The following is a 23,621-nucleotide window of genomic DNA, read 5'->3' as shown; positions in this document are numbered from 1 at the left end:
AAGAAAAAAAACATGAACAAACTTATGCAAGGATTTCAAACACGTTTTATACTTAATAATATTCGGGTCCCTTGTCATAACAAAATTACCGGTACACCAAACGCATTATTCTATGTATTAAATCTTAAAAAAGCATGAAGATGGAGACCCTGATCAATATGAAGGGTTATGGTGGTTCTATAATTGGCAACCGTCTTCTCGTTACTAAGCTTGAACACAAAGAAGCGGAGGAGGAAAGCTGCAAATATCTTCATCTGTCTGTAAGCGAACTCCTTTCCCAAACAAATCCTTGGACCAGCCTACATAGAAATCAAAATTTTCATAAGTTATTTATGACAATCAAGATCTTTGACATGCCATCCAAAACTTGATTAATTAATTCAAATGCAGCTAATAAATCAAAATCTTCATTCACGCACTTTCTCAGGCGTATTTAATTATTTATTCCTTAGGACCATCTATAAAGCAAAAAACTAAACTAATGAAAATTATTAAAACATAAATTAATCTAGTTGCCAATCAAATGACCAAAATGAAGGGGCGGATAACTGTTGTTACCCACATGACTCATGGAAGAATGAAATTTCTGCATTACCCGCTTGTGTTCTTACCTGGAAGGCTGTGAACTTATAAGGACTTTCAGCTTGGAAAATTCCATTGTCGTCGAGCCACCTTTCTGGTCGAAAACACTCGGCATCCTTACCCCATAAGTATTCCATTCTACCCATTGCGTAAGGTTGATAAAACACGATGTCCCCTTTCCTCACATTAAAGCCATTAGGAAGAACGTCATCTGAAAAGCAAACCTTGTTATCCTGCAAGAAAGGAGAGAATTCAGAGGAATGACTGCCATTTTTCGGCATCATGATGACCAAATCAGTATATATATAACTAAGCTTTCGACGGATAAAGTTAATTTATGCTTTTGACTTACTAACGGAACTGCAGGATACAGTCTTAACGTTTCCGTGAGTGCAGCATGAAGGTAGTGCATCTTGTTAAGAGATTCATCAGTAATACTTTTGGCGAAATCATCGAAGGTTGCATCTTCATTAGCTTCAGTTACTTCCTTGACTTCTTGAGATATCTTTTCTTGAATTGAAGGATTTTTGCAAAGAACATAGAAGAACCAAGATAGAGTGCCTGCTGTGGTATCTTTACCAGCGATCAGAAAATTCAGTACTATATCTCTTAAATACTGATGGGTCATATTTTGCGGATCCTTCTTGCTCTCCTCCAAAAACCTTGATAGGATATCTTCTTTCTTCGCCTATAATTGAAAGAGGTCAACGTTAACTTCTACGAGTTCGTATTAGAATAACATTAGTCCAGTATCCACTTACTAAATCATTTCTTCCATTTGAACATTGTTCAACTCGCTTATCGATCACCTTGTATATGAAATCATCGACCACTTTGATTCTTTCCTTGAGCATCGCTTCAGAACCTATGTTCAAAAGCTTCATGATCTTCCAAAAGACATTAACGAGACGTAGCATAATGAACTCGCTCGAATCATCAAATGCATTTGCAAATATGCTTCCATCATGAGAATCTTGCAAGCAGTCGAGATCCATCCCAAACCCTACTTTAAATATGGAGTCCATTGTTGACTTCATCAACAAGTCCTGTAGATATATGGAAATCATAATTAAGCACTTTTTTTGTGGGGATGTTAACCTCCTTCTGTCTCATCAAAAAGAAATCATAAGCACTTTTAAACTAAGGTCTTTTATTTCTTTGGCTTGGTTATATAGAAGAAGCAAAATGTGAAAGATTCATGAAACACAATGGAGTTGAAACTTACTTGAATATCCAATTTTTTGTTAGCGATCACACTTTTAGAAATTGTATGAGCAAGCTTTACAGCATTACTTTTGAAAACGGCACCACTAAAGTCTCTTAAAACTTTTGTTGAGAATTCATAGCTTGCAAGCTTTCGTTGGTGACGCCATCTATCACCATCTACTGCAAAGATTCCATCTCCAAATAGATCGTTTATAATTTGATAGTTAAACAATCCCTGCGACAACTTATCACATTATTATCATGTACATTTCAATTTGGTCAAATATTCTCTTAATTAATAAAAAGAACTACAATTCATCTGATATAATTTGGACTATGTCCTAGATGAGAAGCATTTTAAGTTTGAACATGACGTAGAATCAAGAAGATATGCATGATGTCACTGATAAGCTCCTTGCAAGAAAATATTATAAAATTACTGGACTATAAAGCATAATATTGGTTACCAAATGTAAATAATTAATGTAGTGCCCCGGACAAGTATTAATTTTATATTATTTTGAGTTTGATCTTGAAAATTGTGGCGTTTATATTGCCCATGTGATCTGGATAGAAATGGCCATAAAGGCTTGGAAATTCTTTCTCAAAACAACACTGAATGTATGATTCAATGATTCCAATAGTTAAACTCATATTGTTGAAGCCTTATGTGCTTCTTTTGTCCGCCGGAAGAAGAGACGTTCTCTAAGTTTACTGTTGACATCTTCTTCCAGGCATCAAGCGGTGCAATTAAGTGACATATCTATTGCTAGAAATAGCATATGCTGTTCAACCATCCAAATTGAAATCATCATCTACCAAACCCATAGATTTTCTTAATAAAACAAGAGAGTGACTTGAATCCTTTAAATTACACCACCCCTCAAAAAGAATCCTTTAAATTACACCAAAAGAAACATTGAATATTTAGTCCTTTTTGAGAATTTTTTTCCTAAAGTACTTATCTTGATGATCTCCAAAAATACAGACAGTCTATCTTTGGCAAGTTTAGGAAAGAATAATATTTATAAAAAATCTCTATGCAAACATAGCAAGAAAGATAGAAAATTTTATGAATCAATCACTCAAAGTCATAGAACAATCATCAGCTCAGCTGGTTCACATTGAACTCCCTAGGAAGAAAAAAGAAAATCCACGGTTCATTCTTTGATGATGATGGTTAACCACTCATGTATTGCCCCAATAATGTTACAGATCTCTTTGGGCATGTAAGATAAACTATATATATGCAATGACATAGTTTGACATGGACACATTACCTAATCACTCCCTCAAAAAGAAAAGTTACCTAATCACTTGCGAAAAAGATAATCATCTCTTAATTACCTGGAGGAATATGAATGTAAAAATAGTTCTTGAGATAAATTTGAAAATGAAGCATATATATAACAAGCCCAACCAGTTTATCTGAACCTGATTGCTATCATACCTCAATCATTTAATGAAAAGTCTAAGCCACTTACCACCAATATTATTCATATGCTATTTATTTATTATTTTTGTTCTGATCAAATCATCTAAGCTGACCATTCTAGAGTTAGATCAAGAAATAGGCTAAAAAAGTAGGTTTTATGAAAAAAGCTCCTAAGGAAGTAGAATAAGGCCCCATTTAGGAATGCTTTTGGAGGTTCTTCTTCTCCCTCCAAAAAAACTTTGGAGCCATTTTGTGTGTTTGGTAAAAAGGAATTTAAAGTGCTTTTTGGTTCCCTAAAAAGCTAAAAACATTTGCTGAGAAGCTCCACTCCTTGAAAACTCTACTTAGCTGATGTCGAGCAGCTATATTTTGTAATAAAATTTTCAGAATGACCAAAATACCTATGCTAGCATATTATATTATATTGTATTATAATATAATATATTATATTGTGTTATTAAATTCTTACATCCAAATGTATAATTATAATAATATAATAATGCATAACTTTATGATATCATATCATATTATATTATTATACTATTTATATTACATTATATTGCAATATTATATGCATGATATTACATATAATAATATTATACTATGTAATAATATCTCAATATGTAATTTTTAATATATATACATAATATCATAATATATTATGTTATTATACTATAATATGTTATATGATAATAATATTATAGTATATAATATACCATTTCATATCATATTATTATGCTATACTTCATAATATATTTTATTATTATAATGATATTATATGGGACAGACTCGAGTGAGATTGATCAGACTTAGACTTAGATTTGAAAAGATCAAAACTGGATAATAGGATTCTATATTGATGATCTAAGCCGTTGGATGTGATCTACTATCTCAAAACTATTCGCACATAAAAAGTTATATAATTTAGTGACCCTTACCTTATGCATCAAGTAATCAAAAAAATATATCTAATTGAATTTTATTCAAGTTATCTCTTTTTTGACTACTTGATGTATAGACTAGAGATCTCTAAATCATATGATTTTTTATGTGTAAGCGTTTGACGTAGTAGATCATATCGAATGGCTTGGATCGTCGATAAAAGACTCCTATTAGAAGTTTTAATCTAAACAAATCTAAATCTAAATTTGGTCAACCTTATTCTAGTCTGGCTCATATTATATTATATTATGATATTATAATATTATGATATATTGTATTACAATATTATATTATGTTATACTATATAAATATATTATAATATTTAATAATATAATATATAATATTATATTATACTATATTATGTAATACTATGCAATATCTTTTATTATCATTTTGCAATTGTGAAAATTTGATTACCAAACAGATGTGCAAGTTCCATACTATTTTAGAGATATAGTTACCGAATAGCAAATAACTTTTTATTAAAAGCTCCACCAACCATAGTTCTACTTTTAAGAACTCTATTATCAATAGCAATTCCAAACATGGTCTAGGTTTACTCTTAAGTCAATATTCTAGCCTTTGATGAGCTTAGTCGGACCAATCACTTTTTTGTCAAATCATATGCAGATGACTATGTTTGGATAACCTATTGTCACACATATATAATATTTAAAGAAAATCCATTAGTGGCTTGCCTAGTTGCCTCATTGATCTTATCGGTGGCCCTTATTTTTATGCTTTTTTTTTTCTTTTAAAGGTTTATATTCTCTACTTTTAAATGTTAATGTTTGTTCCATTTGGCTGAAATGTTTTTGTAAGTTCCTGGATTTGACGGCTATTCTATTTGTAGACCATGGCTTGTGTTTGTACAAACAAAGCAAAATGGGTATAAAATTAGGCAAAATTCCGTATTGAGGGATTGGGGGCAGCTTGCCTAGTTGCCTCATTGATGTTACCGGCCCTTATTTTTATGCTTTTTTTTTTCTTTTTAAGATTGTATATTCTTTACTTTTAAATTTTAATGTTTGTCCCATTTGGCTGAAATGTTTTTGTAAGTTCCTGGATTTGACGGCGGCCATTCTATTTGTAGAACCTGGCTTGCATGTAATGTGTACAAATAAAGCAAAATGTGTATAAGATTATGGCAAAATTCCGTATGAGGATTGGGGGGATCGATCCTTAATGAAATGTAGCTAGGAGCTAATTTTGAAATAGTAACTAAACCGAGGGCCAATAGTCAATTTGCCAGATTCTTTCGAGTTTTGGGTAAGGGTACTAATATTTATTTAATTTTTTGTTTTTCAAGAAGTGCTAAGTCACTAACATTAAATTGAGTGAGATCCAAATTATATGTTCTTAATTAGTTGAACTTGAGTCTTAGATGATCCTAACCCTAGCCCAATTTGGAGAACAAATCAAAATGCCTTTATAAAAATGGATGGTTTTTGATTTTTTTTTTGAAGAAATACAGTTTTTTTAAATATTGTTCAGATTTTTAAACTAAGAATGGCATGGTTTCCTATTTCTCCAAGATTTTTTACATGTATACCCTTCTAAATATTTTAATTTATATGAATATCTTTTTAAAATTGATATATGCATATATACCCTCATAAATTTTTTTTTTTGCATATGTTCCCACATCATCTAATACCATTAAAAATCAACTGTTTAAAATTAAAATAACTAAAATACCCTTAGGGGTAGATGAATAAAAAAATTTATAAGATTGTAAATGTAAATAATAATTTTATAAGGACATGTATGCAAATTTGAATGTTTAGAAAGGTATATATATAAAAATTCTAATTAAAATTTTTTGCATGGAATACACCTCTCTTGGTTTGTTAATTTTTTTCCTATTCTAATGAAGAAAACTTAACATGCACAACTAAAATAAGAAATATACTTAATTTATTAACTTATATAGATAAAAAGATCTTTTTATCAAATAATAGATCAAAATTATTATATCTAAAAAATAGAAAGATCGTAACCATTTATGTTTCCTTAATATACAATAATATGCTTTTGAAAAAAATTTCTTCACCTGATATTAGATGGATAACTTGTATATTTGCATAGAATAGACCTAGTTGTGGATTTGGACATTATGTAACAATGAGAATTTTAATTTATTATATTTTATTTTAAAAATTTTTATTAAAAATATCTTTATAAAATATATAAGATATATCATATTGTTATAAAATAGACACAGTTATCCCATCTTGCCTAAAAATAAAATATAATATATATTTAATATATAAAATATTTTATAATATCATTATCATGTTATTATATTATATAATATATTACTACATTATAGAGTAAGAGGATCCAATCCATCTAGATGAAATAGATAAAAGTTAAATTAGAACTTTTTGTATATATATTCTTCTAAATATTCAAATTTGCATGAATATCCACATAAAATTTTTATATATATATTTATTTATCCTTATAATTTTTTTTTGCACATATATGCATAAAGGTATTTTAGTCATTTAAATTTTAAACCATTAATTTTTTAACGATGTTAGATAATATGGGTACATATGCAAAAAAAATAAAAAAAAAGATATACATTGAAATAAGTATTTTATGAGAATACATATACAAATATTAATTTTAAAAAAATATTTATATAAATTTGAATATTTAAAAGGATATACATGTAAAAAATCTTTTTTTCTCCAATTAAAGATCCCTCTGAGTTACTGGGGAGATCGGGTGAGACCATGAGCTATGAAGTCAATGAAAACCTTCTATTTACAAGTGCTTTTCATATTTTTTGCAACTGAGGTTAATTGTATAGAATTTGCACTTTCATGGGAAAATCTAATGATATAGATATGACTACCTGTATATATGATTCTCCATCAAAAAAAAAAAAAAGAAAAAGAAAAAGAAAAAAAAACTACCTATATGATTCACAAGAGAGAGCAGCATCTAGGTCAAATACTTAAACAAGATCAAACCAAGGAACTCCTTTTAGATGGAGGAGGGGTGCAATCATTCATATTACTATAAAAAAAGGTGCTGTAAAGATAGACACATAAATCTCTGGGGCTTGAAACACTAGGATCTTCATTTTTTTTACACCATTATCCAGCTTCCATTACCTTAATTAAGCTGGTCTGTCTGTGGCCACTCAATTCTTCCAAAAATAAATATATTACTAGAGATGCGTACCTTGCCATAGTTTGGGAAGTTGGTCTTGAGGATGTACTCAATGACCGTTGGATCCGAGGTGTAGATCTGCTGGCGGAAAGGGGCAAGGAGCCTGAAGGTCTTGTGCTTGCGAGAAAGCTCGGTGTGGTAGTCATGGAGCCGGCGGAAGTTAAGGAACTGATGGAAGACGGTGCCAGCGACCGGAGGGTATCTCTTCTTATGGTTGCTGCCTCTATGGAAGATTCTCCAGACACAATACAGTACGAGCAGCCCGAGGGCAGTTGTGGCGGAGAGAGATACAAGATCGGAAGAAAAATCCATGGCTCTTCTAAAGGGTAGTGAAGAGACGACGGATTGGATGGTTGCTGGCAACGGAGGGGGATGCATGTTAAAAGGGAAGGACAACTTTTTGGCACCCAAGTACCAAATGTTGTGATAGAACTAGCAAACTGTGAGACACTTCTCTCCTTTTATGGCGTGATCCATATTCATTACACGTCATCGATTACGCAATAGAACGACAGATGGGATGGAGCGTTTTGTGGGATTGTTTAATTGTCGGTATTCCTGATACGTGGGTCTTTTTTTTGCTGTTGTCTGCGCCCGTCTAGTGTACGGCTCTTCCAACGCTTCATCTTTATCTCTTTTGGATGCAGTATTTTTTTCGTTTTTCTTGTAAAAAAAATAAAAAAAAAAACCTTATCTCCACCTTAACTTAGCGAAACTATCAAGATACTGAAATGACAGCCGGAACAAACAAAGTTATCTGGATTGTTGAGTATATTTTGAATTTTATTTGTAGTGGATAAAACTCACTCAATTTCAAAAAGATCTTGAAGAAAATTTTAATGAAGGACTAGAGATAAATTTTAATTCTAGTTTCCAATTAAAAACAGCTTTCCAGTTGAATTTCAATTAAAAGTAGTTTCTCATTCCAAATATAAATTAAAAGCAACTCCTGATTTGTGACAGAAATTATCCTTATATCCTTATATAATAAGGCAGTATTTCTTTACAATAAGGTAGTACTGTTTTCTAATAAGACAGTACTATTTTATAATAAGACAGTATTATTTTATAATATCCTTATATTACAATAAGGTAATACTATTTTATAATAAGACAGTATTATTTTATAATAAAGTGATACTGTTTTATACTAAGACAGTATATTTTATAATACCTTTAAATTATAATAAGGTATACTGTCTTATAATAAGACAGTACTATTTTATAATATTCTTACATTAGAATAAGACAGTATTTCTTTACAATAAAATAGTATTACATTACAATTGACAGTACTGTTTTATAATATCACAGTATTATTTTAGTATTACTTTATAACTGCAGGGGCAATTCAGTCATTTTATGCCATTTGGAGAGCTGCTTTTAATTTATGTTTGAAATGGGTAGCTACTTTTAATTGAAACTCAACTGAGAAGCTGCTTTTATTTTGAAACTCAAATGAAGAGTTTTTATTAGTTTATCCAAATTTTAAATCCATCTTGAATTATTATAGATATATCCATTTGAGTCTGAATCAGCTTACTCTATTATATATCGATCCCTTTTAATCCCAAAGAGATAGTTGTAATTAGTGGGCTAAAATTTGTAAGGTAATTTTGTACTTTATAATCTTCTTTTTTTATAATGAAGCTTCTTTATTGTCTTTGTCCATTGACATAGGTCAATAGATAGAACAATATAAATTTTGTGTGCACTTGTTCCTCTCTCTCTTTTTTTCTATTTTGTTTAGTTATTTTTCCAACTTGTTGCAACAAGTGTTACCAGAACTTTAGTCTTTTTTATTGGAGTTTCACAATAGTGACCGCAAAATTTGAAGTTGAGAAGTTCAATAGTGTGAATAATTTGGGCATTTAGTAGATTAAAATGCGATCCCTTTAGTGCAACAAGGGCTGCGGAAGGCATGGAAAGTTAAGAAAAACTTACCGAATAGCATATCTGATAAAGATAAGGAGCTATTGTCAAAGGTACATTGTATAATTCTATTGCATGTTTGGCAAATGAGGTGCTTACTGGAGTTGTTAAAGAAAAGATAGTGGCTGGGATATGGTTAACATTGGAGAGTAGATATATGATCAAATTACTCACAAATAAATTACATTGGAAGCATCGGCTTTACCACTTGAGCATGAAAGAAGCTATTTCCATGAAAGATCATATAGATGAATTTAATAAAGCTATTTTGAATTTAGAAAATATTAATATTTCAATTGATGATGAAGATCAAGCTCTTATTTTATTATGCTCATTACCACCCTCTTATAAAAACTTCGTTGATACCATACTATGTAGTAGAGAATCATTTTTAATCAGTGATGTAAAAGATGTCTTGCAATTTAAAGAGTTGAAGACAAAGATATCTACAAGATATAAGGAGAAGACTTAACTACTAAAGGTACGAGCAGGAAAAGACATTCTAGTATTAAGGATAAGTCTAAATCAAAATCAAAATATAAAAGTATGCATTAATTTTATTGTCATAAGGAAGGGCACATAAGAAAACTTGGTCCAGAGAAAAAAAGAAAAGGTGAAAAGATAGAACTTCTCTAAAGCTAATACTAATATAGCACAAGAAAATTTCAAAGATGGTGGTAGTGAGATTTTGTTAGTCAAATCAGTAGCTCTGAGATTGATTCTAGTTGTTCCTTTCACATTACTCATAATTGAGATTAGTTTTCTACTTATCAAATTAGGAAAGAAAAAGTTTTGTAGGAAGACAATAAATCCATTACGGTTGTTAGTATTGGAGAAATTCAAATTGAGATATATAATGGTATTAGAGGATCTTAGAAGCTTAGCATATTTTAGAATTGAAAAAAAAACTTAATTTTCTTAGGCACTATGGATTCTCAAGGATATAAGAATAATGATTAGAATAGTTTGCTGAAAGTATCTAAGGGAGCTCTTCTAGTGATGAAAGAAAAGTTGGTTAGATTGCATCATTTATTGGATAAAACAATAACAAAAATTGTAGCATTTCTTCTTCATCAAGATTGTTAAATATGGATGCTACTTAGATATGATATATGCATTTAGGGCATATGACCAAGAGAAGGATGATAATTTTATCTAAGAGAGGCCCGCTTGATGGTGTGAAGATTAAACTAGACTTCTACAAAAATTGTATATTCAACAAATAATACAAGATAAAATTTATTACCGATATTCACAGTACCAAGGGTATGCTGTATTACATCCATTCAGATCATTGGGATCCTTCTCCAATTGCATCGAAGAGTGGACATCATTATTTTTTAATTTTTATTGATGATTATTCTAAAAAAATGTGGATGTATTTTTTGAAATATAAGAATGAAGTATTTGTTAAATTCAAATAATAAAAAATTTTGGTTGAGAAGCAAATCAAAAAGAAAATTAAAATATCAAGAATCAATAATGGCTTGGAATATTGTTTCGGTGAATCTGACAAGTTCTGCAAAAATGAAGATATAGTGAGACACTATACTGTATGAGGAACACCTCAGTAGAATGCAGTTGCAAAACAAATGAATAGGATACTTATAGAAAGAGCTTGTTGTATGCTCTTAAATGTTGGACTCGACAAAACTTTCTAGACTAAAGCAGTTAATACAATATAGTACCTAATAAATCAAGCTCCATCAAATGCAATAAGTGAAGGATTCCAGATGAGGTATGGCCCAATTATTCTATTAATTATTCTGGTTTGAGAACATTTAATTGCCCTACATATATTCGTTTGAATGATGATAAATTTGAATTGAAGGCAAAAAGATGCATATTCCTAGATCATGTTGATAGAATGAAGGGATATAGATTGTGATCTATCAATTATTCTAGATCATCCAAAATTATTATTAGTAGCAATGCCACTTTTGATGAGTCTGCTATGTTAAGCCAAAAGAAAGAATCTATTGACAGTACGGGTGTAGGTCATGGTATCAGTAAACATGTGGGGTTTGATGTTGAAACTCAAGGGAGAGTGTCACAAAATTCTCCAATTCAACCTAATGAGATAGAGATGCCAAATTCTATATAGGATGATACACCATTATAGCAATAGTAGTACAATATTGCTAATGATGGGGAGAGAAGCAGATTAGAGCATCTTCATGATATAAAGATATGGTTGCTTACACTCTTGGAGTATCTGAGATTGTTGAGGTTAAGGAACCTGCCTCAATATCAGGATGCAGAGAATCCGACTAATATATTGACGCCACTTCTAGTTAGTAAGTTTAAGCTTGGTGTTTGTAGAGGTTGATGCCCTTAGGGACAGGTGAGAAAGAGATTATGAGAAAGATCTCAATATATTTGATTTGGTGAACTTCAAGCCAAGGTCAAGATTTGTCAAGTTTATTTTACATTTTGTTTCTAGTAGGAATAGTTCGCTCGACTTCTAGAAGATATATTTTGAATAGCAATTAAAGTGCATATCGAATTAGGACAATAGCCTAAACTATTTATTATAGGAATTTCAGATTGAGTCTAAATCAACTTACTCTATCATATATATCCCTTGTAATCTCAATGGGATAGTTATAATTAAGGGAGTGTTTGGTTTGCGATCAAAATTAGAATCATAATCAAAATAGATTGAAATGTGAATCAGAATGGTTATATCCCTTGAAGTATTTGGTTCATGATCGGAATCAAAATTGAAATCGAAATCAGAATGGAGATAATTTGAATCCTTAGAGGAAGTTGGGATTGGGTTTTAAGGGGATTGGGTCATTTCCATTCCATCCTATCACCCATTCCCATTCCCATTCCAGGCCCCAACTCCCTCCAACCAAATATCCCTTAGTATCCTAGAGATCTAGCGTATTAACAACTAGAGTTTGTGAGATAATTTTGTACTCAATAATATCTATTTTTTTCTTTTTTTTTTAACTGAAGCTTTTGCATCATCTTTACTAGTGAATGTAGGTCAATAGACCAAATCATATAAATCTTGTGTGCTCTTGTTCTTCTCTATCTTCTTTTTTCTTTTTGTTGTATTATTCTTCTTACCATCGCAACATGGATAAAGCAAAATAAAATAATAAGAATCTTTCCCGAGGTGCTCTAATTTTTTCATCTAATTCTGCCATGGATTTCTTTAAATGTACATTGAAAAGCGGTGGCTACATAGTTCACTCAGACAAGGTGATGCACTCCATGTCAGATTTTTTACACCACTGTGGGTGGGGTACAAAGAATTTTCCATCAAACCAAACTCCAAGAATTATTTTAAAGAAGGATTTTTTGCATATATACCCTCCTAAATATTCAAATTTATGTGAATATCGTTTCAAAATTGATATTTTTATGTATACTCTTATAAAATACTTGTTTTGCATGTATATCCTTCTTTTTTTTATTTTTTTATATATGTACCTATATCATTTAACACCATTAAAAAATTAATGGTTTAAAATTAAATGACTAAAATATCCTTATGGGTAGATGTGAAAAAAAAATTATAAGGGCATACATATAAATTACAATTTCATGAGGGTATTCATGTAAATTTGAATGTTTAGAAGGATATACACATAAAAAATTTTAATTTAATTTTTATTTATTTCATCTAGATGGATTCAGGCCCTCTTACTCTACAATATAGTAACATATTACATAATATATCAACACGATGATAATATTATATAATATTTTATATATTAAAATATTATATTATATTTTATTTTTATGTAAGATGGAACAATTATGTCTATCTTATAACAATATGATATACCTTATATATTTCATAAAGATATTTTTGATTAAAATTTTTAAAATAAAATATAATAAGATTATAAATTTTTATTGTTAAATAATACTCAAATCTACAACTATTTACATTTTATGCAAATGTATAAGTTATTCATCTAATATCAGATTTGGATACTTTTTTTAGAAGCATATTATTATACATTAGAGGAACATAGATGGTTATGATCTGTTTATTTTTTAGATAAAATAATTTTGATCTATTATGTAATAAAAGATCATTTCATCTATGTAAATTAATAAATTAAGTAAATTTATTATTTTAGTTGTATATGTTAATTTTTTCTATTAAAATAAGTAAAGAATTAACAAACCAAGAGAGACGTATTTATGTTAATGGATTTTTTGTGTGTATACCCTTTCAAATATTCAAATTTACATGAATACTCTCATAAAATTGCTATTTGCATATATATTTTTATAATTTTTTTTTTATATATCTATCTATAAGGATATTTTAGTCATTTTAATTTTAAATTATTAATTTTTAATGGTGTTAGATGATATTGGTACATATGCAAAAAAAAAGATATTTTGTGAGGGTATACATGCAGATTTCAATTTTGAAAAGATATTTATATAAATTTGAATATTTGAAAAGGTGTACGTGTAAAACATCCTTTAAAGAAACCAGGTCCTACCTTTTTTTTTTTTTTTTTTAATCCTGATCGAGTCAAAGGAAATTGGAGAAATTAAGTTCTAAACTATTCCTTCTCCAAGCACCATCCCTGGTCTCATTAAACATATGAATCTGGAGCCAGGTCTGGTACAAATGCATATATAAATAAGATCCAACCCGATCCAGTAATAGAATTTGAGAAAGACTATCATCAAACTCATCAAGAACCGGTCTGAGTTTTCGATAGAAAAGGACAGGGAGACTTTATAGGGACCGCCCTTTGTCCCACCTTCCATCATCATAAGACATTAACGCTACCGAAGATAACGCAAGCCAGCCAAGTAGAATGCCTCCAACAAACTAAGAAAAACCTTAATCTCCATTCTCCAGTGATGACTTCGATGAATAATGACGATGATGGACGTATATCTCCTAGATAAATTTCCTCTTCCTACTTGTTGTTGTGAAATATTATGTTCGTTTAGTTTTATGTGTAAAGATCTATTTGGAAATGATGGCTGTAGATCATAGATTTTGCCAAAACAGCACAATGCCCTTTAAAATATTTATATCAACTTTGATGACGATTGATTCAAGTGATGCCAGAGATGACATGTCATCAAGGATTTTAAGGAAATTGATATTATAACCATTGTTTTGAAGTTTAAGTCAATTTCTTTGGCTGAGTAGAGGCTAGCGAATATTGGGTTGCCATCATATCCTCGGTGGAAAGAGAATCTAGTCTAATCCATCTATGGAATATCAAGGAGAATAAGAAGCTCATGGATGCAAGCATGAGACAGGTGAAGCCCACTTCATAGAATCTGAACAGATGATTAAAGTTCCTAATCTTATTGGTCGTTCGGTTGTGGTTTATGAAACTGAGGACAAATCAGACTCGGTCATTGTGGCCGTAGTAATAGCGAGAAATGCGGGAGTTGGCGAAATATGGTGCTAGTATATGGGAGTCAAGCTAGATTTTGTTCAAATGGTTAGGTCTCATGGCTTATCATGCTCGACAAGTTTAGCTATTGATGTCTTTCCTTTTTATATGTTGCTGTTTGGCGACGTTTCCAAAAACAAATGAGGAGACAAAATCTGCTAAATAAATATAAGCTTTTGATCATTTTCAAAAAAAATATAAGCTTTTGATTAAGTGCTACTTACTCAAAATAAAATAAAATCAACAGAATATGATTCAAAAACTCATCGGATTTCCATTGATAAGCAATAAAAATTTGTCAAACGGACCAGTCTCTTATACCCAATGGATGATTCTCTTGCCTTTCACACCATGGCTATCCTCGGTTAACCTTTCTAACCGGTACTTGAGAAATGGTTTATTGCAGCATCAGCCATGTTATTACAATTGGACTCCTGAACTAAATGAATACCATCAGTCTATATCACGGCTCTGAAATTAGGCGTTGGTTGGGGGGATCTTATTCTGAAGGTAGCTTTGCAAGACAGCTCCTGTCTCTAGAGAGAAGTGAAAGTTATTTGGCCCTACCACCACATCCATGCCCCAGAAGGGAGTATCCCCGACGTGGTATGTCGGCATTGGAGGGCTAACACTCGTAACAATACCATGCAATGTTAGCATAGTCTTAGCTTTTTTGACACGGCTGATAGCTGTGTTTAGCATGCAGCTATAGCTGTAGCTGTATTGAGCTATAGCTGTGGCTTGAGCTGTGAGCTGTGGCCTGAGCTGTGTTAGCCTAAGTGCTTGATAAAAATTAGCTGTATCATTAAGTTAATATATACAAAATGACACAAAAAGACAACTAGTTGTTGTTTTTGAACTAAAAAATAAGAGATAAATTTGGAACTAAAAAGTGCACCGCTAGCTTTTGATTTTGAACTCTTAAATGAAGGAGCTGCCAACAAAAGCTAGCTTATAGACCATAAACTACCCTCACTAAATACTAATATTACTATGCTGTAGCTTAAACAAGCTAAAACTATCCCAAAAGCTGCATGCCAAACATAGTCCATATGACTGGATAGTTGAGATCCTTGGAAAGGCTCGTGTGCTTGTAGATCCTGTTTAAGGACTTGGAAATAGAGGTGGCTAAGGGGGACGCGAATAGCTATCGCCTGTAGCATCTGATTGGAGCAGCAATTCAAGATCAGGGTGCATGTTAGAGCCCTCCAAGAAATCAAAGTAGCACCTTCCACGTACCTACCTGCCAATCCACCACGAAATTAGCTTCTCTAAATATGTGCTTGGCCATGAAGAAATCAACTTAAGACTGGTGACATAAAAAGGGAAGCTTCATTTTTGGAATAGTATTATCTTAATTAATGTAACTATTATGCCCCGAACCTAGCATTTGGATTAGCCATGTGACAGCCACACACTCCCTAGGATGATGCCCTAAAGAATATGCAAGACCTTAACATTCATCATAACGTCAAGATTAATCTGTGAAGAGGATGCACTTTATTAGTGCTCTGAAATAAGCTTGAAACATAGTTATGGTAGTCCATAGGACTAGCCACTTTGTTGCCCTATCACTGACTGAAAATATAATTATGGTAGTCCAGAGCCGAGCACCTAAATATTATTAGATCCGATATATGTTATCTCAAGATAATTATATGATATGACTTTTTATGTCAAAAGATGTGTATTTGCATATTTTATGATAATGGTATCATATGTTATGAGATTTATATGAGTATCAACAATTAATAATTTTTCACTTATTATTATTATATGGATGTTGGTGTGTGAAAATTCTTATTAGACTATAAAACTCACATCCTCTTCTTCATTTATTTTTTTAGTGTTACAAAATATATGTACTTGGCTACGATTGATATCATAATTAAAAGGATTATTTAGATAGAGCATCATCAACTACCAAGTTTTGTAAATTGTACACCACAATCATATTTCAAACCCATAGTGGGGTACTAGGAAAGTAGCTAGTCTAAAAAATCACAATGGCTCAACTTTAAACTACCACAACCACGTTTTAAGTCTATAATGAGACATTAATAAAGTGGTTAATTCAAAGGATCAATAAGTGCTCGATCTTAAACTATTATAGCTATATTTCAAGTCCATGGCAGGACATGCTAAAGTGGTTAGTCGATAGGAGTATAAGTGCTCGACTCTGAACTATCACATCCATATTTTAAGTCCATGGTAGGACACCAACAAAGTGGTTAGCCTAGAGCACCATGACCCCACATTCGGTTGCACAACTTTATTACATGTTTGTTAAGTTTTATAATATAAGATTACACTCTTTTGCAAAATTTGATACATAAGATTATCAAAATCCATCCAAACTAAGATTAGTGATATGTCATATATAACTTCATACAGAATCATATACATACTTAACAAATAAGTATATAGCATATAACTATTAAAAATCATATAAATCAAAATCACTAATGCACAAAATAATTTTTATATAAATAAATAACTAATGTTCAAAAACTTTTAGCTCTATGAAAATAATTTAGTCATCATTGTTTACTAGTCCACACCTAGTATATCTGATCAATCCATATAAAGACAACTTGTTTTCGAACAACCATCAGCAAAATAAATAATAAATCATTAGTAGATTCCTATTTTCAAAATTCTATCCGATTTACTATTAATCCCAATTTTCTCAACCTTACCTAATGTACGACTAATTAAAAAATAAATAGTTAGAAATTTATCTTGATTTAGAGATTAGAGCGTAAATATCCTTGCTATATCCTCTCTATCCAATTGAGAGGACACCTATAGCACCGAATCAATATCTAAGAACTTAAAATAATTAGAACAAATTGCAAGATAAACCAAGGATAGGTAACAACGACTAATAATCTAAGTGGTTTAGATCTGGATGATTGATTGATCATGAAATGAGTCAAACCTAAGCAAGAAGGCAAAATAGAGTTATCAATGATGGGATTGAAGGCTGCGTAGCACAAATTGATAAAAGTCAGAGAGCGAGTTCTGGTTCTAGGACCAACCTAGAGACTACCTTTGATTTTTTTATGGAACCCTAAATGCAAGAAGTGAGAGAAAGAGAGATTGAGAGAGAGAAAAGAACAAATATGTCTTCCTCCCTCTCTTGTTTTTTTTTTTCTTCAAATAGGGGACCATCCCCTTCTTTCCTCTTTCCCTCTCAAGCATGGTAGTGGAAAGGCTTAAGATTGGCAACACTCAATAGTAACTGATGATGGTAGGGTGATAACCCCAACAGTAACCATAATTGGTGATGGTTGGAGTGTTAAGAAAAATATCTTAAGATTCGATTTACAATAAGTCTCAAATAAGATTCAGAATGAAAAATAGAATCTAACGAGATCAAGAACAATCCAAAGGGAGTTCAGACGGTGAAGATATGCGCGAAAAAAATCTGAGAAGAACTGGTACGACCCACAAGCTATTGGAGGGCCCCACGGGCCGGTGCAAGCCGTTGATGGCATGGGCCAGGCCCAGCCTACAGCATGGATCGATCAGATGGGAGGTTGGATGATGTGATCTGATGGCTGCTTTTCTTTGTACGATCTGACGGTCCAGGATGCTGCCGGTTGGGATCAGACAGCTGAGGTGAAATCCGACTTTGATCAAATATGATCAGAATTGATATGCACAATCGAACAGTTTTGGCTTGAGCCAGTCATGATTGGACAGTCCAAAAGGATTCTAGGATTTAATTTGAGCTCGGAATCCTAGGAAAATACAGTTTTAATGATTTTGGAGCTTATATAGATCCGATTGATGAGCCGTTTGTTATATTGGATAGTTGGTGACTCTTGATCATATAGAGAAGCTTCTTAAAAAAATTTAAAAAATTTTATTTGATTTTTTTATCTCATAATGAAGTTTGCACGCCCTATTAAGGTAAGCTTGAGGCCAATCCACATTATCTTAATTCATTTATAGTATTTTTCTTTCTTTTTCTTCTTTCTTCCTCCTCTAACAAGTGGTATTAGAGTACAATAGGTTAGGAAAGAAAACACAAAGAAAAGAGAACACGAGACAAGGGATCCCTACTTATGGGTTTTCGACGCTTGCCAGCTCTAAAGAAAATGGCGGTGATAGCCTCAAGCTTGTAAGAGAGAGAGAAACAAAGGCTTAGGTCTCTCACATGAGTCCAATGATAGTACAAGAGGATTTCCAACAATCTTTCTAGAGAACATCCCAAAGAAAACATGAAGAAGAGAGTGAGAAATCGAGAGAATTTCTTGGAGATTTTGTTGTAGAGTCTGAGGAGGACAAAGGACATCCTTTTCTAGATGAATCATTGGGCTTTAATAGATTCTGGCATGCCCTGGGAATCCTTCATCTGGCAGGATCAAGGAAGGAATCGAACTCTATTGAGACCTCTTTTTTGCCTCATATGCTAGTTGCATGAGGTTTTGAAATCTCTCTTTTTTTTGGGTCCACTGTAGCTACTAGGCCAGTCAGGCCGGCTGGAAACCCAAGCCTCAAAGCAACATTATTTGCCATACCTTCCTATTATATGTTTATCTTCAAGCTTTTAAGATGGGTTTTCAGTAGAATTGACCAAATAAAATGAGTTTTTTTTTTTTTAGAAAGGGAAATAAAGTGTTAATGGATTTCATTGCCTATTGAATTGATCGGACAGTGTTTGTTATTTTAAAGTGGATTTTATTCCCTCCTTGCAAGACATACTCAACATCCACCACGAGGAAACGGATTTTTCGCGACGTTAAGAAACGTCACCAGCCAAAAGTTATTCAAAATATCATTGAAATTATTTCACAACGTTTGACATAACGTCGTTAAGAACGTCGCACTAGCCGCATCGCTAATGGCCCTTCATGACATTCATTTTAAAATATCATGGAAAGGACATCAAAAGTGCGACATATGATCAAACATCGCGAAACATAGGTTGATTGATCGACGTTTCACTAATGTCGTGGAATAAAGATCTTTCGCGACGTTTCTCAACTGTCACGAAATGAGGATATATCGCGACGTTTCCCAAATATTGCAGAATGTTAATAATTGCGCAACGTTTCATCAATGTCATAGAACAAGAAATTTTTCATGACGTTTTCCAAATGTTGTGGAATGATTTTGCTAATGTTGCGAAATAAGGATGTTTTGCGATGGTCACATTTTGCTTCATTGACAATTTAATTATAACCTATATAAAATATTACACTTTATGATATATATTCAAATACCAAGTAAATTATCCATTTTCAGTTAACGAAGCATTCAATAACTAAAGCATAAACTCATATACATTCATAATCAAGATGAATCTATATACAAAGTTTATAATCTAAATATTTAATTGTCTTCATCCAAAGAGATGGCATCTCCAACCAAAAGCACCAAAAGACCATGTCTCTACCAAAAAATAAACAAGTCTTCATCTAAGCTACCAATTTGTCTCTAACCAAAAACAAACAAACTTATTATCCAATTATCTATAGAAAAACAAATGAGTTCATAAGTCATAAGTCAACAACCCAAAGTGCATAAGGCCCTTCTGCCATGCATGTCTTCAAAACCACGTCTTTACAAGTCCTCGAGTCATGGGATCCCTGCCAAAAAGAAAAACAGAATCAATTAAGTGCCTATATATTGTACTAACAAAAAACATACATTACTCCATTATGCTTACAAAAATAATTTAGAGATACATTAAAAAAATAACTTAAGTAACTTACGTTATAAATCTAATAAAAAGATATTCTGTGATGCACATAGAGCTCTCAAAATTTTTTGTTGACGCTCCATATGTGCATTTTGAAGCTCTATTTGTGCTTTTTGAAGCTCCATCTGCATCTTAATGTCTATAATCTCATTCTTTGTCTCTTGATTATGCTTCTACGACCGGATAAGAGTCCATTATAGACAAGAATAAGCTATAATATGCTTCTAGTGATGTTTCAGGTTTTACCCCTATCGGATATTCATGCTGTAATATGCAGCCTAGGCCTGGTCCTCTTGGCTGGCATAGAATGCTTGGCTCAACCCAAACAACTCAAATGCCTGAAAAAGAAAAAAAAGAAAGAAAGAAAAGAAAATTTAGCACATGCTGTGCATGTGTATGGGAAGAGACTAACTCTGTTTGGGAGTCATCTTCCACCTCGAATCCTTGTGGTAGGTCGACAAAGTGAGGGGTTATGATGCTGTCTGCCTCTATTTAACCAATCCTCTGGCTTTTCTTCGACTTCCACCTCCTCTATCAAGCATCATGTCAAGTGTCCTTCTTCGCCATTTGTGGCCTGATTGTCACTGAAATTCAGATATCGAGTCTTAAATCCTTTAAAATCATTATCCATGTATTTCTTAGTTCTAAGATCAATGTTTTCAGATGGGTGGTTGCCTGATTTCATCTCAATAGGGTTCTCTGTTTGATTTTTGGTCTTCCTTGTTTTGAGTAGTTCATCTAGAGATTAGTGAGTCTAGTTGATTCTAGCTGCCAACCACAGCTATGCCGAGCCTTGCGCCTGTGATGTCCCAGGCTGATGCCAGCCATGGTAGATCGTATAACCATCCTTTGGAATGTTCCAAACCATCAGGAATAAGCCTTGCTTTCAACCCCTATTTTCGGATCTTTTCAAATGCCACCGGCCACTCTGCGCCATCCACCATCACATCATGTTGTTGCTCTCCATCCACCACTACCCACCGATCAATTCGTCCCCTATTTGAGGAGGTTGATGCCCCTTAAAAAGTATAAAAAATAAAAAGAAAGGGGAGGAATGTGTTTCTGGTTTCTCTTTCCCTCATGTTTCTTTTCTCTATCTTCAAGTTTTTTCTTCTCTCTACCTAATATCTATGAATCCAGAAGTGGGTCCCTAATCTATTTGTTTTGGATCTCAGTTGACTCTAATACAGGGGTTTTGATCGACCTTATTAGTCAGGCAGCATGTAGCCTTTATTAAGCATCACAAAAATTTGATCATCGTCAATCTTTATTGTGCCACTTGTACCCTACTAACATGAACTTTGGTTCGATGAAGTTGCTTGGATCATACCAACTTAAGATCATCAGGCCACTTGATCAATCCTTTTCCATCCTCTTGGTTTTCTCTGTCTTTTTTATTCTTTCTCTCTCTATCTTTTCCTTCTCTCTCTCTCTCTCGATACCTTATAGACTAATAAAGGGTCTAGATGCTTTAATTTGTAGGTTCGGGTGGACCTTGGGAGGTGTCTCAGACCAGTGTTGTATGATCAATAGTCTCAAACTAGTGTTGTGCAGTCATTTCCCCTATTCTTATGTAATTCTTCCACTATTAATCCTGAATATTTATAATTATCTTGATAATGAGGCTTGAGTCTGTAGGTAATCAATTATTTAGGCTAAACGGTGTTGAGCAAAATATTTTGTTTTCGAGTTCATAGACAAAGGAGCAGATTAATGGTGTTTGCTATGCCTGAGTATGTTACCAATAGGGGTAAGAGTCCTTAGACACATATATTTATTTATACATTATGCGATTTTGATTTTGCATGGCTGATTATTGTTGATTACTAGTATAATTAACTATGTTCTCGATATTATATGCATGTATCAAATATTGATTTTTTTTAAATGTCCTGGAATATAATATCAGCTTCTTGCAATCTTGTAAGGAATATGATATCATATTATATTTACTTGGTATCAATATGATTTAATAAATTAATGGCTAACAAATAGGTGCTTGGATAGAAATATTTTTTTTTGGGGAACCAGGAGGAAAAGGATATTTCCCCGTAATATATTTATAATAATATAAATATGTATAGTGACGATGCATACACAAGTATATGCAGAATGGGGAATATATAAGGTTCGACTTACAGTAGTCGACAAAAAGATAGGAGGGGTTACAGAGGCCTATAGTGCAATTAAGAGCAACAATGAGTGAACTAAAGGAACAGTATTCAACAAACTTCACTATCAATATATTCTCTTTCTGAGTTATTGACAATTGTCCTCGTCGTCGTCGGGTTAGAGGTTATGGAGATCAAGCATTTAAACGCATGACACTGCTTATGTTTTTTGTTTCTACCTTCCTTAATTTCCAATGTCAGCAAATCCTCGAACATGTAGGAAATTTTCCTTGCGGTCTCTAAGGCGGAATGAGCTTCAAAACGAAATATCCTACCGTTTCGTTCTTTCCAGGTCATTCATTGTGATGTAAGTAGAAGGGAAGCTAAAGGTCTGCTCTGTTCCTTGCAAGATTTAGCCTGAAACCAATCGAACCAAACCTTTGTGATGTTACCTGGGAGTGAAGGTAACCCCAGATCTTTGGTAAGGATTGTCCAGATAGAAGTAAACTATGAGTAGGTCAGCAGGATGTGATCAGTAGTTTCATCGCACCTGTAGCTTAGCTTGCATTGGTTGTCTGCCGAAATACCCTTTTTATTCAGGTTATCAGAAGTAAGTAATCTGTTGTGATAAGATAACCATCCGAATATTTTAACCTTCTCAGGAATGGTCAACTTCCAAAGGATCTTGCTGAGTATGGTCCGAATTCCCCCGTTGACGAGAAAAAGATAGTAGTTTTCGACAGTAAAAATTGCTGGTGTGTTCCATTTCCATGATCTAACATCCTCAAAATCTGATAATCTGGTATTTGAAAGGCATTGTACCAGAGAATTGAAGTTCTCAAAAGCAGCATGGCTAAGGGGGAACTCGAAATGAAGTTTCCAATCGTTGGAAGATAAAAATTCAGCAAGGCTGATTGATTTGTCAGAAGCTAAAGCGTGAAGATCAGGAAAAAGTATGTTGAGAGCTTTATCTTGTGTCCGAGTGTCGTACCAAAAAGAAGTAAGCCCACCATTGCCGACTTTTGAGGTGATGAATGATTGAAATAATTTCCCTAGTTTGAGAACTCTTCTCTAGAAAGGAGAGGCACCTCTAGGAAAATTGCTGAAAACTGGGA

At 32.7% G+C, this 23,621-nt stretch overlaps 1 protein-coding gene across 1 annotated transcript; it reads right to left on the bottom strand.

The window, feature by feature from the left end:
• LOC105054363 (cytochrome P450 704C1-like) lies at positions 1-7,790 on the bottom strand. Its single transcript, XM_073246260.1, has 6 exons — positions 7,364-7,790; positions 1,808-2,023; positions 1,344-1,628; positions 935-1,270; positions 612-815; positions 1-299 (listed from the first exon to the last, which is right to left on the bottom strand). Exons 1-6 carry the CDS (start codon positions 7,727-7,729, stop codon positions 111-113), a joined length of 1,596 nt encoding a protein of 531 aa, XP_073102361.1. The 5' UTR covers positions 7,730-7,790; the 3' UTR covers positions 1-110.
• Positions 7,791-23,621: the final 15,831 nt, after the last annotated feature.

Source organism: Elaeis guineensis, chromosome 11 (genome assembly GCF_000442705.2).
Source record: "Elaeis guineensis isolate ETL-2024a chromosome 11, EG11, whole genome shotgun sequence".
Classification (NCBI taxonomy): domain Eukaryota; kingdom Viridiplantae; phylum Streptophyta; class Magnoliopsida; order Arecales; family Arecaceae; genus Elaeis; species Elaeis guineensis.
This window is presented reverse-complemented; position numbering and strand designations above follow the sequence as displayed.

Coding starts and splice junctions, on each gene's coding strand:
- LOC105054363 (XM_073246260.1), bottom strand. CDS start 7,729: ATGCATCCCCCTCCGTTGCCAGCAACCATCCAATCCGTCGTCTCTTCA. Junction 2,024..7,363: donor ACTTCCCAAACTATGGCAAG/GTACGCATCTCT, acceptor AAGTTGTCGCAG/GGATTGTTTAACTATCAAAT. Junction 1,629..1,807: donor ACAAAAAATTGGATATTCAA/GTAAGTTTCAAC, acceptor ATATATCTACAG/GACTTGTTGATGAAGTCAAC.